Genomic DNA, 20111 nt, shown 5'->3' on the forward strand with positions numbered 1-20111 from the left:
TTTTTTTCCCCTGGCCACCAAACTTCCCGGATTTAAACCCTATCGAGAATGTGTTGGGCCATCTAGATCGGGCTATGCAACCGATGAAAATGTACCGCAGCTGGCCACAGCACTGGATCAAAATGGCTCCACATCCCTTTCAGTGCCTTCCAGAACATCACTGACTTTCTTTCTGAACGTCTCGCAGAGATTTTTCACTGCAAGAGGGGTTTTTTCAGATTTTTGACAGGTGGTCACACTAATATGACTAGACTTCATCTTCAGAGGGAATGTCTCTGTGCTAATTCTGGCCACCACGTAACACCCCCCCCCCCCCCCCCAACTTTTCATTTTCAAACGGGAACCCTCTCTTTATTATTGCAGATTCAAATTCTACGCCACAAAATTCCTAGGGTTTAACCTGAGACCATTTTTTTCCATTTATGGTGGATGGCGCTGTAACCGGCACGAGAGTTACGGCAGTTGGACAGGAAATCAGTCACTCTGGTAGTGAGATCCGAGGGGACTCACTGAAATCAAGCATCCTGCCGCTGTGGGGTCTCAAACCCTGAAGGCAACAGAAAGCTACGTTATGTTATAAGTAGCTTATTTGCCAGTCTTTTAAATGAGTAAAAGTGTAATTTTTGCTGTATAGTCCACCTGCTTAGCTGGATGGTAATGTGCTCGCCTGCCATGCAACTGGGCCCGGGTTCGATTTCTGTCCGGGTTAGAGATTTTCCCCGCTCAGGGACTGGACGTTGTGTTGTCCTCATCATCATTCTATCCTCATCGCTGGCGCGCGGGTCGCCCAGTGTGGTGTCGACTGAAATAAGACTTGCACTTAGTGGCCACACTTCCCCTGATGGGGCCTCCTGGCTAACGATGCCATACGCTAATTTCATTTTTTTGGTTTATAATCAAATTTATCAAATTAAATTAAAATTTTTAACGATTGTTCCAACTGTTTAGAAAAAAGGTTTGCATTTTTATTGGGAATTTAATGTAGAATCAAACGAGTCGGTTCATAGTTGCAAAAACATGAAAACCTGAATTTTATCAATTGCATCATCTACCATGACAAAAGAATGTTTGCGTATTTTTTGGCTTAGAATCCGAATCTGCAATAAAAAAAACAAAACGTTGTTCCTCATGGGATGGTGCGTGGACGGGGGGGGGGGGGGGGGGGGGGGGGGGGGGGAGGGGGAGAAGATCAGGATCTGGCCAGTTCCAGAAAAGACAGATATCCCCCTTAAAATATTAGCTTTTAATCTAGATAATGTTTTATGTATGATGGGTATTTTTCGAGGTATTTAGTTGTTCCACATTTAAAAAAATCCTATGTATCTTCCATGTATCTGTATATCTTTATATATGTATCTATGCACACACTCGTGAGGCAAAACATTATGACTGCTACCTACGGTGGCGTTGTGCCTACGTGATGCAGTATATTAGAGGAGCAAGATCGAATAAGGACTCATTCTAGCGACGATACCCGCCAGAAATAAGCGATTTTGATAAAGGTCAGAATGCAACAGGTTGGCGCTTTGGAAAGAGGTTCTCAGCGTGGCGAAGCTGGATATGTGTTCATGTGCGTCTATGGAAAGTGACTGAAGGACGGTGCGACGAGTAAATGACGGGGTGTTAAATGTCGGTGGCTAGGCTGCTCTGGACAGATTGCGATCTGTGGCAGACCTGGTGAGAGTAGAATGCTGCTACAGGCACAAGTGCATAGGAGCACATCGTTCAGTTCACATTACAGAATACGAGGCACCCAAGCAAACGACCATTACAAGTTCCCATGTCCGAAAGAACAGACACCACACATGCAGTGTAATTCAGTTGCCACTACCTGTAGATTTTATGCAAACCACAACGCATTCAAAAACCACAATTGAGATATTCTCTCGCTTGCTACCTGCAAATTATTAATCGTACAGAAAAAATGAACAGTCTCTAGAATATTTCTGTAGGAAATTTAATGTAGGTAAATTGTCTACTGGGAAACTTTTCAAATAAAAATGGGTCAAATGGCTCTGAGTACTATGGGACTTAACGTCTGAGGTCCTAACTAACCTAAGGACATCACACACATCCATGCCCGGGGCAGGATTCGAACCTGCGACCGTAGCGGTCGCGCTGTTCTAGACTGAAGCGCCTAGAACCGCTCGGCCACACAGGCTGGCGGATATTTTTCGTTGGAGGCCACGGTTTTTGAGTAATTCAAGAAAATCTCGTTTAAAGGTCACTTTTGTACGTTTTTATTGAGTAATTCGAAAAGTATGATCTCTAGCGTAAACGTATCCCAGTGAAAAGCTTAAATTTCCTACAAAAAGGTCCGTCAATTTTTTCTGTAAGACTAGTAGCTTGCACGTAGCAAGTGAGGGAATATGAAAATCTCGTGCGTTGATTCTGAAGGTTTTACGGGTTGCATAAAACCCATAGCCAGGGTCTGTTGAACCATCTTTTATATAAATATATACGGCCGTTAAGATCATCTGAGTGTGGACGCAACTTCTCTACAGAACTCTTGTGGGAATCAAGCGTGATGCGGCAAGTAACGAATATGGTGGCCAGGGGCAATACGTGAGTAGTGTGTGATAAGTGTGACAAGTTGGAAATTCGTGTCGGACGGAAAGCGAAGCGGTTAAGGCAACAGCTCACGTGAAGTGGCAAATCTGGGTTGCAGTCGCGGTCCGGTACAAATTTTCATTTGTCGTCATTGAATTCATTTCAGTGTCCAATTATGGATGATGTCAGAATTAATTCGTGACTCATTGCGAAGGTTCTCAATGGCCTGGTATTTTCTACTAGTGCTGTTTCGCTAGAGGTTTTACAGTACCTGGATAGAGAAAATGCCTACACTATACTTAAATAAGAACACAAATTAGATAAATATTTTGACGAAAATTGTTTCAGTAGTGAAAAAAATCTGATTTATTTAATGAGGAAAATAATTTTCGATGTTTTTCATTACTTAGAAAGAAAACCAAAATACAAACGACAAAATAAAAATGCCCTTGTTTCTGCTTTGTAAATATTGCTGGATTTGTTTATGAGTATATATTGTCTTTACTAAAGAGCAAATAAATTTACATGTTTTGAAATGTTTGGACGAAACGTTTCCCATTTTGCCAGTTCTCTGAAGTGCTGAGAATTTACCCTACCAGTATGCTCTTTGTCAAAAACATACACTTCGAACTTTGCTTTTGTCATTAGTAAACTTTACATTCTGTTAATGTATTTCGATTCTTTCGAAACGAGGATGGCATCTAATAAGCTCACTTTTCACCATTCAGATGCGAAACTGCACAACAGACAGCTGTGAGAATACATGTAATTTTGGTGCTGCTGTGCAAACGAAAATGATGTCTCGTGGCGAACATAACTAAAACAGGAATAAAACACTAGGGGCCATGCAGCAAACTTACTTGCCACGAGTAGTCGATTGGGACGACAGTAAAGTTGCGCTCTACCAAAACTGCGGCTCTGTAGGATTGGTAAACTACATAAATGACATAGTAAATGGTAGGATTACAGATAGTATTGGTAGCACTGCTAGGGGAAGATACACTAATGAATGAATGAAAAAGAGAGACTGAGAGCCGGTGGCTTCTCTTTTCTTTTAGTTTGTTTGTTTTGCAGATAATTAGAACTGCACATCGTTGAATATCAGTATACTGTGAACTTTGAGTCCTTACAAAATATAAACTGCATTTTTAATGTAATAAAATTACTTTGTAGCTTCTGCACTTTTATGTAACCGAAGTGACTGCTTTTGTTACAAGTATAGTTCTCATAAACAACGTAAAATAATATATATAATTGTTGTTTTTATTTTGTACTCAGCAGATCGTTCTCGTCATGATCAAAGACAAGTGTTTCTTGGTATGATTGATAAATGCGAAAGTTGTTTGTAAGCACCAGAAACATGTTTGATGTAAGTTCAATGAAGAATTGAAGCTACGTTTAATATGTTTTTAGTTTGTGTTTTATTTTAGTTTTACCTCTTTTGAGGTAATTACCTTTCCTAGTGCTGTATGGGAAATCTGCATTTACTGCAACAACGCTCTCTTTCACGTAACAAATCAACAATTTTCGAATACAATTCGAATTAAAAATTGAAAATTTCAATTATTCTATAAATACGGCTTATTTTTAAGTAGCAGACGTACAACAAAAATGTTCCGTAGGCTATGCAGCCTTTTATATGCCCTCACTCAGATTCTAAATGGTTCATCACTTTCAGTTTCTGGGGGGGAGCTAGTAAGACATACGCAAACAGAGATATCAGAATGTGGTAGGTATAGAACACATCTAACATACAGGTAACGTGGTGACGATCTTAACAGACCAAGGCTGGTAGGAAAACTGCAAAGTCTACGCTTACTTATTACAGTGTCCGGTAGCCTACGGTAGTTCAACTCCAAGCCAGAATGTCGCTATGTAAAAGGGCTTTACGTTATATTTCTTATATAGCGTTATGTTTTTAAATAAAGGGAAATTTGTTTATTTACGTAATAAATAAGTTAGTAATAATAGCACATCATAACATGAAAATAGTGGTTGTGTTGAAGGTTGTGTTCGAGTTAAACAAGTGTTCGCAGTGCGCCTGTAAGCTTCTGTGTGGCGAGGTGAGGCGAGAGAGTCACGAGATGTAAAAGAAAGACAGGCCATGGTATGTATCGTGTACATAGTTCCGCATAGTCAGCGCGTACACAACTTTCCCACTAGAGCGCGCCCCACTAAGCACAACAGTGCAGGCGCAGCGCTCGTCCGTCTCCGCGCTACGAGATGGCGCTGCCATAGAGACAGACCAAATTCTGCTTCCGCCGATCCGCGTATTAATATGTAACGCAGCCAATGAGATTGCTGCTAATGTAGAACCTTTTCTCCTCGTGGATCACACTCTCACAGTGATACACGAATGTGCGAGATATTATAACGAGTGTACAGACCTCCGATTAGTCATTCTGCATTTGTCTGTACCAGTCTATAGTCAAGTTTCAGTCTGCGCCTAATAAGGTTACCGTATTGCTGTACATAGCCATGGAGAAAGTGACTAGACCCTTTGTCAAGTATCAGAGATATGTGAGAATAAGATTAACATACCAAGACCAAAGGAACTTCACGTTGTCAATTGTAAACAGCATCCAGAATCAAGTTACGTAATGTCTATGATTTTTATTATTTTAATAAATGTGTGTGAAAATTAACCAAGTTCTGTTTAAAGTTGGTCACCATCAATCTGCTACTCTAAGTGTGCAAGTGGCATTTCTGTCATCTGACCTAACGGCAGAAGATAAACATGCCACAACAAGACCACGAGACATATTTCTGACACTCGCCTACTTCGTTAGTGCGACAAGTCAAATAATATGATGGTGTGTGTACTGAAGGTCTTACAGTATGCACACCACAGTATGTATGTCACAACATGTGACACAACAGTTCGTATAACTTCCAGCAGCCGTCTCCAGTGGTGAGTGAGTAACTATTTCCGGTGAGTTTAATAATTCTTAACTGCATATTTAAACCATTTGAGCTTTCGACAACACACGACAAAGTTAAGACCTGTAGTGGGTACCATTTCATTGACATTTTAATTTCCCATGGGCCTCGCACGGAGGCGAGCATTGGCGTAGTATGGCGGAGAAGGCGACTAGTGTGACGTCACATGCCCGTTGTGGGGCCCGTATTTCTCATGTGTGCCAAAGAGTCAGCGTTGACGTCACTGCTCACAGCACATCTGCGCTTGATACCTAGTGACCGTGCCTAGACCCTCGGTATCGGGGTTACGTGGTGAGCGGTCCAGTACCTGCGGCTGCGGTGCGGTAGAGCGGCGGGTGCTCGCCGTCCGTGGCGCTGTCGTCGGCCGCGCAGCCGCTGCTGCTGCCCAGGTAGATGACGGTGTCGGCCGACTGCTCGCTGCTCGACGGCTCCAGCTCGCTGCTGCCCGTCGAGTGGCCCGCCACGCGCTCCTGCAGGCGCGCAGACACCTCCCACGAGATGCCCGACCGCGGGCCGCCGTACTGCAAGCCCGGCGAATACGTCAGGTCACTTCTTTCCGCTCACTGTGCCACTAAACGCATCGGTGTACTTTGTGAAACTGTCAATGGTCTGCGCACTATTCAAACCTGATGGTTAACATTCGGCATGCGAGAATTTTTCTCGTTCAGTCTATATTACTAAAGGGATTCTTGTTGCAGACTGCATATCTAAAGGCTTCCGGGAACAACAAAAATTAGATTTTCAGTACGTATGCACATTACAAAATTAAAGTCATCAGCCGCGTTTTTGTATCTGTATACAAGGGGATTCAAGAAGTAATCCTACACATTTGTTTCTGAAAGCAGTTTGGTTTTAGCCAGGATTCCAATACACCATATTGTTCGCCAAGTTTTTGGCTACAAAAGCCTATTTTCCAACATGATCTCCGTTCAATGCGATGGCTTTCGCCACTTTACTGCGCCCGCATAACATATCTCTACTGTTCGACGTCAGAGCCAATGTCTTGCTGCACCAATAACCTCCCCACCATCCACATACCACTTCCCGCAGATTGCATCCTTAATGGGTCCAAACAGATGGAAGTCGGAAGGCGCGAGATCCGTGCTGTAGTATGGATGAGGAGGAAAAGTCCAACGAATTTCTCTGGGTTCCCCCCAGGTGCGCTGACTTCTGTGTGGTCTTGCGTTGTCATGGAGAAGGAAAAGCCCAATACACTTGAGAGGTGATCGTTGCACCATGAGAGAGGACATCAAACAGAATAGCCCCTTCTCAGTCCCAGTGCACCGTCGCCATGACTTGTAGAAAGTTTTTAAAATGTTTATGATTTAATATTTGTATCAAATTTAGGAACTATGTACGTATTTTGAGGCAGCATAACTCATGGTGCACAAATTACCTGCATTATATTTATTGAGTGTTTCACAATGAGACCGCTTAGCCATTTCGAACAAACTTCACACATATTTTCAAATCTTTTCGAAACTTTTCTCAGTGACATCCCTAGGAAATACTGAAACGAAAAACCTTTGTCGGTTCCTGCATTTTTGCTGTTCATGCAGTAGAGCTTCAGCATCGTGTATTGTACATATTTTCATTTTTATTATTTGTTTACTTATACTTCTATTCACAAATTATTTTGCAGACAGTACTCATATATGCCACTGACTCTACTTGCAAAATTTTGCCACTGTGCGACACATAATTCAAGTGATACGATCTCATAAACATTGAGATATGCGAGGAAATACGCTTTCTTAAAAAAGAGTCCCAAATTACTCAGACTATATTCATCCAGTGTTTGATAATGAGAGCAGTCACACAACCAAGAAATTAAATGTAATTTGAATTTTTTCTAAGCTTTTACTCTCTTATGTCCCCACAAATTAATGAAACCTACAAAATTAGGGTTTATGTTTCCAACAACTAAGATTTTATATGCCTAACATGAATTATTTAGCACATTAACTTATTTGTAAAGCAGTCAGGTGCCTGAATCTTTTTTATTCATGGGAGCGCAATTCTTTAAATCGGGGCAATACTGGTGTTTGTACAAACTTTATCACGCTTTCGCTGAGCCCCTCACTCTGAATATATGTTAATTTGCAATTATTAAATATTGCAATTTGAACTGAATTGAGATGTTTTCGTTGATAGAAAATAAAACAGTTAGTTTCATGAGTTGTAGAAGTCTAAATATCCTATAATATAACCTTTCTATTTCCACAAAATGAATCTCTTTTAGCGCACACCTGGAATGATCGCAGTTACCCTTTACAAAACGTATTCCTACCCGATTAGTATCATGAATCAAATGATAACTGGAACTTTTTTCCAGAGAGAGACTCGAATCCAGACAATTAATATCTTTCCAATTTGCACCACAGTTTAAAAAAAGAAAACAATAGTATATCCATTTAGTCAATAATTATTTCCGGGCCACTTTTCTTAGGTATTAATTATTACTTTGAAACAAAAGGAATGCTGTCTGGCAGACTTTTAGTTGGCAGCTTTAGCATAAGTTGTTTCCAGATAGTGATTGGTCTGTCAACGACACAGCACGTAAATGCGGAATTTTACTATAACAGAGTGATCAAATAGTTACTTAAGCTGAACTTATTAACTTCTTAATATCAAAACTAGATTCTGTGCAGAAACTACGAGTTGGTATCTTTACTGTAAGAATAATTTACATTGACACTGAAATGTGAAAATGGTTTTATTACCTTACTTAACCTTTTATTAATTCTGTCTTCACCTTCTCCCTCCCACTCAATACCCGATATTTAAAGCATCGAACTCCGTTTTAAGAAAAGCTAGTTTTTCAGGCATCTCGATGTCTATGACATCATACGTCCTGAACTATGAACAGTATAAAATTTTTATTTTGCAGGTGCATCCAGTGGTATATATGAATACTATCTCCAAAATGTGGTGTGAATAGAGTTAGCAGCAAAGAAGAAATAAATTAAAACAGCAATCGGATGCTGAAATTTTACTTCACGAACAGCGAAAATGTACATTTTTTTCGTTTCTGAGTGAAAAAGCTGCGAAACAATTTGAAATGAAGTGTAAAGTTTGTTGTTGTCAAATACTCTCATTCTCAAATACTGAATGAATATGGGCCGGGTAATAGCTGCGCCTGAGTTATGCTGGCCCAAAACATGTACTCAATTTGTAACTTTAATGCTTGGCTTATTGTGCAACACCTTTAACGTAAGATTATACGTGGTGTGTCTAAAAAGTTCGGTGAATACTATCAGACAACAAACAAAATAAAAGATACAAACAAATGTTCTTTATTGCCCTTCAAAATAGTCGGCACCTGCTACAACACACTTTTGAAAACGTTCGTACAGATTTTGGAAACTATCAGCAAAGGCCTGCTGTGGAATGGATCGCAGAACGGCTGTCACACGATCTCTGATGGCATTCATGTCCGCACAACGTTCACCTTTCATGGCCGCCTTCAAACCGGGAAACTGGAAGAAGTCTGCAGGAGCCAGATCAGGGGAGTACGGAGGGTGTTCGAGAACAGTTACCATCTTCCGCACCAGGAATTGGCACACACGGATCGCGCAATGTGCAGGGGTATTGTCATGGGCAGCACCCATTTTCCATTCCTGTGCAATTCTGGCCGAACCCACCGGATACGTTGCAACAATCGGTTCAAAACGGACTGGTAAAATGCAGCAGTAACGGTTTGACCTACAGGAACAAATTCCTTGCGGATGGTGCCATTGTTATCGAAGAAAGCGATCAACAGTGTTTTCAACTTGGATTATTGTAGAAGGATTATTTTTCTTTGGTACTGGGAAAGATGGTGAACACCACGACATCGATTCCCGTTTTGATTCCGTATTGAACTGGCAGCACCAGGTCTCATCTCCCGTGACGATAGTGTTCAGAAGCCATGGATCCTGGTCACACATGGAAATGAAATCACCAGACGTTTCCATCCGTTTTGCTTTCTGCTCATCTGTGAGCTTGTGAGGCACAAATCGGGAGCAGATCTTCCGCTTACCAAACCATCGCGAACGATGGTGTGCACCGTGTCCTTGCTTATGCCTAATTCCTCCGCAATCAATCTGAGAGTCCGTCGCCAATCTTGTGCCAGCATTTGTCGCACTTTCTCAAGCTTTTCTGGGGTTGTGCCCGTCGATGGCCGACGTGATCGTGGCTCATCCTCAGTTGTTTTCTTCCCTTCACGGAAGCGTTCAAATCGTTCGGAAACACATTTTCTGCTCACGGCTTCCCTCCCGTACACCTGCACCAACATTGCAGTCTTCCCCTACTTCTAGCAGAACTTGATGTTTACACGTTGCTCCATTGTGCTGTTCAAATGGTTCAAATGGCTCTGAGCACTATGGGACTCAACTGCTGAGGTCATTAGTCCCCTAGAACTTAGAACTAGTTAAACCTAACTAACCTAAGGACATCACAAACATCCATGCCCGAGGCAGGATTCGAACCTGCGACCGTAGCGCTCTTGCGGTTCCAGACTGCAGCGCCTTTAACCGCACGGCCACTTCGGCCGGCATTGTGCTGTGACACCTCCTCTCACAGGACTACGTTCAACTGGTCGCAGTCTGTTTAGATAGCCAGTCATATGCCGTACATGCTATGTATCGATTTTCCTCAAATCTCTGAAGATCCATGCGCATGCACACACATATGCGCTAAGTTGCCGTTCAGATATGACACCATTCACCGAACTTTTTAGACTACCGCGTGCATCTTAGTTTCCTCTGCGCCAACCACTGTATGAGAACTACGCTAGCATTAATGGCTCATGTTTCGCCCAGCCCGCGTCAAAACGTTTTCTAAACGTTTGACCAGCTGGAGCTACCAATTCTGTCACTTTTATTTCTGTCCAAGCCTTGCTTAGCCCACAATTTTGAAAGAAATCGGTGATGACGAGTAGGCGAGGCCCGCTTGTTAGTAGATTATAACATTACTTTCAATTTTTAATTTCAGTCAACGTTTACACGAAAAATACTGAAAATCAAGTTTTTGTTGTTCCTGGAAGCCGTTAGATAGGCAGCCAGCAAGTGGCAATGGGTGTTTGTAAGTTTTAGTAGTACGCCGATTAAGAAGCACTATAATTCCATATTTTGACAGATAGACTAAATAAGTGCTTTGATGTAAAAAAGAGAAGTTGAGTGCTTTTATTCTGGAAAAAGGTTCTAATAATGCCAAGTATGTATAGTACAAATTTTTGTCATGTCCTCAATTTTGTTTCTGGTTGGCTTATCTTTTATTGCTTAAGACCTTTTAACATTCCAGCGCGTCAGCAATCGTGAATAGTTTGATGATTATAAAGAATCCGCCTCGATTGCAAATAGAAACCCGATGTTGACCTAGGTTTCGGCGCGGATAACCACGTCTTCTTCAGAACACTAAAACTACAAACTGCCTAAAGAGGCATGGGCCAACACTAATACAGAACGCCCAAAAGGGCAAAAGACTCGCACAAAATGTAAAATAAACGGTACTTGTGTACCATGTCAATAGCTGTACTTAGCTCAAACGTCAGAAGCGTGCATCCTCACCCCAGCCAACATTCGGTGGGCGGCGAGCTCTCAATTTACCGAACGTTGGCTGGGATGAGGATGCACGCTTCTGACGTTTGAGATAAGTACAGCTATTGACATGGTACACAAGTACCGTTTATTTTACATTTTGTGCGAGTCTGTATTAATGTTGGATCATGGCTCTTTAGGCAGTTTGTAGTTTTAGTGTGTTCTGACGAAAGGCGTGGTTATCCGAGCGGAAACCTAGGTCAACATCCGGTTTCTATTTGCAATCGAGGCGGATTCTTTATGATCATTATATTTACTGCTTACATTGGTATTTGATTTTATGTTCGAGGAGGTTAATGCAAACGAAACGTACATTCCATATTTCGCATTTTATCTTGTATACTAATAATAAATCTGTAAAAATGTCGTGTCTGTCTCTTTGTCTGTTTCAACACGCCTCTCCAAAATTAGTTGACGAATTTTGATGGGGTTTTAACAGGTAACTTGAGCATAGCTTGTGGCACCAATATAGGCTTTATTCCATCAAAATCGAATAGCGAAAAAAGAGATCGTAATTACAGTTTTATCCATATTAATATTATTAATGCCAAAGCAACTCTGTTCCCTTTTTACGAATAGCCCGCAGGACTAATTTTGATGAAATTTGGTATGGAAATAGTTCGAACCCTGAGGAAGAATGTAGGCTACTTTAGAAAGTGTGTAGTACAAGATACTCATTGATTTGAAGAATATTACGGGAGTTAAGGAAAATACTTACTTTTCGAAAAAGCTGCTTACTCTTTGACTTTTGATCTTTATCATATTTGTGAAAATGCTTTTATTGTTTGAAATGTGTTGCGTGATATGATTCAAAGTAATGGGTAAAATTCTTATGCAATCTTTAATACGTTTATACTTCCACACCATTTGTTGCATAATGTACACGCTGTGTAATTTATAGCTACTGAACAGCACGATGCATACGTGCGTGCTTCCACCCATGTCCTTCTGCACGCAGTGCTCGGCAGCGAGGCTGCACATATCGACGTATCACCTGTTGCGACAGCTTGGGAGGGACAGAGTGGCGCGCACATCACGAGCTATGCTTAGCCAAACAGGCAGACACGTGACGGTAGCTGATATTACGCACGTACAGTAGCTTACTTACTCTCAATCACTCATCATAACAAAGCTACTGACATCCGAGTGCAGCTAGTTATGCAGGGCGAAAAGTATTTAAACCGACAAACTCTGAGAGGTTATAGGGGACATCAAAACAAATATTTTTTCCTATTGTCATTTTTTCCTATGAGGATTATTTAAACCGGTGGAGGCCGTATTACGCTCTTCAGTTGTTAGAGGCCGTATTACTATCTCCAGTTGTAGGCAAATGATGTCCACCAGTGTGGTAGTGCATTGTCTCTGTTTACTAATGGAGCGATACATCTGGACTGAGTACACTGACATGGTTGGTGCGTACTACGTAGCGCTACACAACGGACGAGCTGTACAGCGGGTTTATCAATAACAATATCCTTATCGCCGTATCCCGCATCATACGACCTTTTCTGCGTGACACCAAGTCATCTAGCAGATTACTTGGACAGGGACGCTGTCGCACGGTAAGAACGCTGCAATTTTAGGAAGCTGTCTTGCAGCATGTGGAGTGGGATCCTTCAATCAGCACTCGTGCAATTGCACATAACGTGGGGACGAATCAGACGAATGTAAGAAGAGTCCTTCGAGAACAATTGTTGCGTCCATTTCACATACAGCGTGTCCACAACCTGGAACCAGCTGATTACCCACCCAGAGCACAGTTTTCGCAGTGGTACCTGGAACAGTGCGGAATGCAAACTACATTTTCATCCCCCGTGTTGTTTACTGATGAAGCAACATTCGGGCGTGATGGAGTCGTCAATATGCACAATTCGCATGTTTGGAATTACGATAACCCACTTGCCACAATTACTAGCGCTCATCAAGTGCGGTTCTTCGTTAATGTGTGGGTCGGTGTTGTTGGGGACTGTTTAATTGTGGCCGTATCTGCTACCTAGGCCATTAAATGGCAGGCACTATTACAATTTTCTCGCCAGAGCATTGCCAGAATTGCTGGAAGACGTCCCGCTTCCTATAAGACAACGCATGTGGTTCCAAGATGACGGGGCGCCGGCACATTTCAGTCGTCGTGTGCGTCGATTCCTGGACAGACGGTTCCCAAAAACGTGGATTGGCAGAGGTGGTCCTGTTCCATGGCCTTCTCGATCCTCTGATATGTCCCCTCTGGACTTTGTTGTGTGGGGAAAGATGCGTAACCTTGTTTACTCAACTCCTGTTGCATCAGAAGAGGATCTGGTTGCCTGGATAGTAGCAGTAGCAGGAACAATTCGTGATACTCCTGGCGTTTTTGCCCATGTCAGACAGAACATCATCCGACGGTGTCACCTTTGTTTACGTGTCAATGGTGCCATTTTTGAAAACCTCCTCTAATTGAAATTGGGTTGTGTTAATGTGTTCTCTCTTGGTCATAAAAAATGGAAAAGTGTTTGTTAGTTTAATTAATTTCCCGCTAGTGAAATCTTCCTCTACCGGTTTAAATGACATTAGGGAAAAATATTTGTTTTGATGTCCCCTACAACCTCCCAGAGTTTGTCGGTTTTCACCCTGTAAATAAGTCATTTTTTTGTTAACGAAAAAGATATTAAAAATCACCCTGCGATCCTGTCTATATCAATATCTCTGACAAATTTTTATTGTAGTATTTCAAAATATTGGTATCGATACGAAACATCGTAGCAAACGTGGTACTAGAACGTCGCTAGTGGTGTCATTGCTAGGTCACCTTGTTGGCGCGGTGGCGCAGCCGGTGAATGCGCGCCGCCAGCTGCAGCGTGGCCAGCGTGTCGCTGTAGTGGTGTGCACGGGCAGACACGTGCACCAACATGGCCGCGTGGCACGTCAGCGACCCCAGGCACTCGCGCAGCAGCTGCGTCAGCCGGTGCTCCCTGCAGCACGCCACACACGGGGGTCAGCTCACAGCCGCCAACACTACCTGCTCACAAAACACTGTAGTGGTGTGCGCGTGCAGACACGTGCACCAGCATGGCTGCGTGGCACGTCAGCGACCCCAGGCACTCGCGCAGCAGCTGCGTCAGCCGGTGCTCCCTGCACCACGTCACACACGGGGGTCAGCTCACAGAGCCCACCACTACCTGCTCACAAAACACTGTAGTGGTGTGCGAGCGCAGACACGTGCACCAGCATGGCTGCGTGGCACGTCAGCGAGCCCAGGCACTCACGCAGCAGCTGCGTCAGCCGGTGCTCCCTGCAGCACGTCACACACGGGGGTCAGCTCACAGCGCCCACCACTACCTGCTCACAAAACACTAATTCGATGGTCAGTGAAAATTTTTTCCTATTTTTTTTCTCCCACATTAAGAGGAGGTTCTGGTCGAGGGGCATGGAAAATGGGTAAAGTTGTAATTGGTTTCATGCAAGGATTGATTGATTCATTAAAATGGGGGTTGTACCAATTTATTAAACATATATTCGTGTATGAGGAAATTTTTTAATCTCACAAACAATTAAAAATGGCGGCTGCAGCCCTTGTCTAAGTACACACCTCACAGCGTGTCCTGGTTTGCGTGAAGCCTTGTACTGACTCGTCGTTACTTCTGAAGCCCATAGAAATAGCGAATTTTTAAATTAGATTGCATCTGGCTGGCTATCGCGATGTGATTATAAAAAATAACTAAAAAAATGGCACCTATTCGAAAAACATCCAGATTTCTTGGCAAGTTTTCTGTATTCAAATGTCAGGAAAAAATATTTTAAATTAGAATTCAAATTTTACTGTCTATCATTAAAATAATTAAATAAATCGGATAATCTGTCTAAGCTATAGAGCGCTTTCCACGCTGAAAAATTCTGTTTCGAGAGAAGCAAAGTTTTGGAGTAAAAACAACGTTTCAAGGCTTACGGTTAAGCTATGAGCCCAAGACTATCGACAACATCCTTCCTCTTCCTCTCTGGTTCTGAATTTGGTGATGTGTTTTTTTTCAATCCGGACTCTTTTAACAAACTGGGACAATCCTTGCTCCGTGGCGGCCACGCGTTTCCTGTCAGATACACTATGTGGTCAAAAGTATCCACACACCCCCAAAAATTGCGGCCGGAGTGGCCGAGCGGTTCCAGACGCTACAGTCTGGAACCGCGCGACCGCTACGGTCGCAGGTTCGAATCCTGGCTCGGGTATGGATGTGTTTGATGTCCTTAGGTAGAGTTAGGTTTAAGTAGTTCTAAGTCTAGGGGACTCATGACCTCAGATGTTAAGTCCCATAGTGCTTAGAGTCATTTGAACCATTTCGAGTCATTAGACATTGCGAGAGAACAGAATGGGGCGCTCGACGAAACTCGCGGACTTCGAACGAGGTCAGATGATTGGGTGTCACTTGTGTCATATGTCTATGCGCAAGATTTGCACACTCCTAAACATCCCTAGGTCCACTGTTTCCGATGAGATAGTGAAGCCGAAATGAAGGGACACGTACAGCACAAAAGCGTACAGGCCGACAGCGTATGTTGACTGACAGAGACCGCCGACAGTTGAAGAGGGTCGTAATGTGTAATAGGTAGACATCTATCCAGACCATCACACAGGAATTCCAAACTGCATCAGGATCCACTGCAGGTACTATGAGAGTTGGGCGGAAGGTGAGAAAACTTGTATTTCATGGTCGAGCGGCTGCTCATAAGTCACACATTACGCCGGTAAACGCCAAACGACTCGTCGCTTTGTGTAAGGAGCGTAAACATTGGACGATTGAACTGTGGAAAACGTTGTGTGGAGTGCCGAATCACGGTACACAATGTGGCGATCCGAAGGCAGGGTGTGGGTATGGCAAATACCCGGTGGGCATTCAGAGAGGGTGGGTTTGCTGGTAGTTGGGGGCTCCAACGTTAGACGAGTAATGGGGCCCCTTAGGAACATGGCTGCCAAGGAGGGGAAGGAAACCAGTGTGCACTCCTTGTGCATACCGGGGGTAGTCATTCCGGATGTGGAAAGGGTGCTTCCGGATGCCATGAGGAGGACAGTGTGCAGCCAAATGCAAGTGGTAGCCCTTGTCGGTACCAATGACGTGTGTCGCTTTGGATCGGAGGAGATTCTCTCTGGTTTCAGTCGGCTAGCGGAAATGATAAAGACTGCCAGTCTTGCATCCAAGATTAAGGCAGAGCTCACCATCTGCAGCATCGTCGACAGAACCGACTGTGGTCCTTTGGTGCAGAGCCGAGTGGAGGGTCGGAATCAGTGGCTCAGGCGGTTCTGTGACCGTGTAGGCTGCAGATTCCTGACTTCCCCCATCGGGTGGTGGGTTTCCGGGTTCCGCTTAATAGGTCAGGAATCCACTACACACAGGAAGTGGCTACACCGGTAACGGTGGCTGTGTGGAGGTGACAGGACGGCTTTTTTAGGCAGAGGGTCTCAGGAAACCACAGAAAGCGCGTCCGTCTAAAAGGGGATAGGTAAAACACAGTAAGGTAGTTGTAGAACCGATCGGTATTGTAGTTGTAAATTGTCGTAGCTGTGCTGGGAAACAACCAGAGTTCCAAGCCCCAATAGAAACCACTGAAGCTCAAATAGTAACAGGTACAGAAAGCTGGCTAAAGCCGGAAATAAGTTCAGCCGAAATTTTTTCAAACGATCTAACAGTGTTCAGGAAGTATAGATTAAATACAGTTGGCGGTGGAGTATTTATTGCTGTCAGAAATATTTTGCCTTGTAGTGAAATTGAAGTAGATAGTTCCTGCGAAATAGTAGGGGTAGAGGTTATACTTGACAATCGGACTAAACTATTAATTGGGTCGTTTTACCGACCCCCCAACTCGGAAGATATAGTTGCTGAACAGTTCAAAGAAAACTTGAGACTCATTTCAAATATGTATCCTACTCATACGATATAGTCGGTGGCGACTTCAGTCTATCCTCGATATGCCGGAAAAATTGTACGTTTAAAGCCAGCGGTAGGCACAAAACGTAATCCGAAATTGTACTGAATGCTTTCTCAGAAAATTATTTTGAACAATTACTTCATGAGCCTACTTGAAGCGTAAATGATTGCGAAAGCATACTTGGTCTCTTAGCAACAAATAATTCTGGACAAGTAGGGAGTATCATGATGAGTACAGGGATTAGCGACCACGAGGCAGTTGCTGCTAGGCCGAATACCGTAACAACCACAACCATCAAAAAGAAACGCAAAGTACATCTATTTAAAAGAGCTGATAAAAATGCTCTTAACGCCTTTTTAAGAAATAGTTTCCACTCCTTCCGATCTGATCATGTAAGCGTATAAAAGTTGTGAAATGATTTCAAAGAGATGGTATCGACGGCAATTGAGAGATATATACCACATAAATCAATGAGTGATGGTACTGATTGCCCATGGTACACAAAACGGGTCAGATCGCTGTTGTAGAAGCAACGAAAAACGCATGCCAAATTTAAAAGAACACAAAATCCCGAAGATTGGCAAAATTTTGCAGAAGTTCGAAAATAGTACATGATTGAATGCGAGATGCTTTTAATAATTTCCACAACGAAACTCTGTCTCGGAATCTGGCAGAAAACCCAAAGAGATTCTCGTCATATATAAAGCACACCAGTGGCAAGACGCAATCAGTACCTCCACTGCGCGAAAACAACGGTGAAGTCACTGATGACAGTGCCACTAAAGCAGAGTTATTAAACACGGTTTTCCGAAACTCCTTCACCAAAGAAGACGAAGTAAATATTCCCGAATTCCAATCAAGAACAACTGCGATGATGAGAAACATAGAAGTAGATATCCTAGGTGTAGGGAAGCGGTTTAAATCACTTAATAAAGCCAAGGCTTCCGGTCCAGATGGTATACCAGTCAGGTTCCTTTCAGAGTACGTAGATGCAATAGCTCCATATTTATCAATTATATACAACCGCTCGTTCGCAGAAAGATCCGTACGTAAAGTGCAAAGTTGCTCAGGTCACACCAACACCAAAAAAGCGAAATAGGAGTAATCCGATGAATTACAGGTCGATTTACTAGTGTCGATTTGCAGTAGGGTTTGGAACATATACAGTATTCGAACATTATGAAGTACCTCGAAGGAACCGATTTACTGACATATAGTCAGCACGGATTCAGAAAATATCTTTCTTGCAGAACACAATTAGCTCTTTATACTCATGGAGTAATGAGTACTAACGACAAGGGTTGTCAAATTGATTCCATATTTTTAGATTTCCAGAAGGCTTTCGACACCGTTCCTCACAAGCGTGTTCTAACCAAACTGTGTGCCTATGGAATATCGCCTCAGTTGTGCGACTGGATTCATGATTTCCTGTCAGAAAGGTCACAGTTGGTAGTAATAGACGGAAAGTCATCGAGTAAAACAGAAGTAATATCCGGCGTTCCCCGAGGAAGTCTTATAGGCGCTCTATTGTTCCTGATCAATAATAACGACAACGAACACAATATGAGTAGCCGTCTTAGGTTGTTTGCACATGATGCTGTCATTTACCGTCTTGTAAAGTCATCAGATGACCAAAATGGATTGCAAAATGATTTATATATCTGTGTGGTGCGAGAAGTGACTATTGACCCTGGATAAAGAAAAGCGTGAAGTTATTCACATGAGCACTAAAAGAAATGCGCTAAATTTCGGTTACGCGCTAAGTCACACAAATCTGAAGGCTGTAAATTGAAGTAAATACTTAGGGATTACAATTAAAAATAACCTAAATTGGGACGATCATATAGATAATGTTGTGGGCAGAGCAAACAAAAGACTGCGATTCATTGGCAGAAGACTTAGGAGGTGCAACAGATCTACTAAAGAGACTGCTTACACTACACTTGTCCGCCCTATTCTGGAGTATTGGTGTGCGGTGTGGGATCCGAATCAGGTGGAACTGACAGATGATATTGAAAAAGTTTAAAGAAGGGTGGCTCGTTTTGTATTATCGCGAAATAGGGGAGATAGTGCCACAGACATGATACGTGAATTGGAGTGGCAACCATTAAAACAAAGGCGTTTCTCGTTGCGACGGGATCTTCTCATGAAATTTCAATCACCAGTTCTCTCTTCCGATTGCAAAAACTTACTGTTGGTACCCACGTTCATAGGGAGTAATGATCATCACGATAAAATAAGAGAAATCAGGGCTCGCACAGAAAAATTGAAGTCGAGAGTGGAACGGTAGAGAGACAACTTGAAGGTGGTTCATTGAACCCTCTGCCAGGCACTTAATTGTGAATGGCAGAGTAATCACGAAGGTGTAGATGTAGAACGACATGCACCAGCGTGTGTAGTGCCAATAGTACAATTCAGTTTTGGGGGTAATTTTTTGAGTTGTCACGCCTGTTAAATGTCAGAAGAAAATTTTTTCCAGCTATTTGTATGTTACAAACACTATTGCTGTTCCTTTGGTTGTGATTTTGGTATTGTTTGTGCTGTACGTAGTGCAAAACGTCTCGTTTTCGTGTGCTTTTGAAGTGAAAAATTTATTAAATCAAAATGCCACTCATGGGTATAAAGTCAGGGAATAATTTATGTTACATTTTCGTGACAGAAACGAAATCTGACAACTCAAGTGAAGACTTTCTAGTAGCATTATTTTAATGTGGTCGTAGATGACCATTATGAGTCTTGGGCCCTACATACACGTTGCAGCTTTCGTTCAGTTATACTACGAGACTGATCCATAGACAAAAACGATCTCTGGCTTTTGCTGTGCTAACGGTTTGGCGGGAGTCTACAAACCATACAAATAGTCCCAATTATTGCTTTATTCCCCCTATGGAATCCATTTTCTCCACTCACACATAGACTTTTTTCCTCCTAAATGAGGAGTTGTCGGTGATGAACGCGGAGATATATTCTGATAGAATTCTGGAATGGAACAAATATATCAGCGCCGTTGGAGTGAAGCAATACTTGTAGATTTTTGTAAGGATGCTCCGGAATTCACTCACAAGAGGCAAGCCAAAAAACAATGATCTCATTAAAATCATCAAAAGATTCTTTTCATACCCAAAGAACTGCCAGGTTGTCTTCCTTTAATTT

At 42.7% G+C, this 20111-nt stretch overlaps 1 protein-coding gene across 1 annotated transcript in view; it reads right to left on the reverse strand.

The window, feature by feature from the left end:
* The window catches only part of LOC124620107 (kinesin-like protein KIF26A), a 455794-nt gene that overhangs the window by 61915 nt on the left and 373768 nt on the right, over window positions 1–20111 (reverse strand). Inside the window, exons 9-10 of the mRNA XM_047146776.1 lie at window positions 13852–14014; window positions 5798–6011 (exon numbers count right to left, since the gene is read on the reverse strand). Of these exons, the coding sequence (XP_047002732.1) occupies window positions 5798–6011; window positions 13852–14014 (377 nt within the window). The remainder of the gene's footprint in view (window positions 1–5797; window positions 6012–13851; window positions 14015–20111) is intronic.

This window comes from Schistocerca americana, chromosome 6 (assembly GCF_021461395.2).
Source record: "Schistocerca americana isolate TAMUIC-IGC-003095 chromosome 6, iqSchAmer2.1, whole genome shotgun sequence".
Lineage (NCBI taxonomy): Eukaryota > Metazoa > Arthropoda > Insecta > Orthoptera > Acrididae > Schistocerca > Schistocerca americana.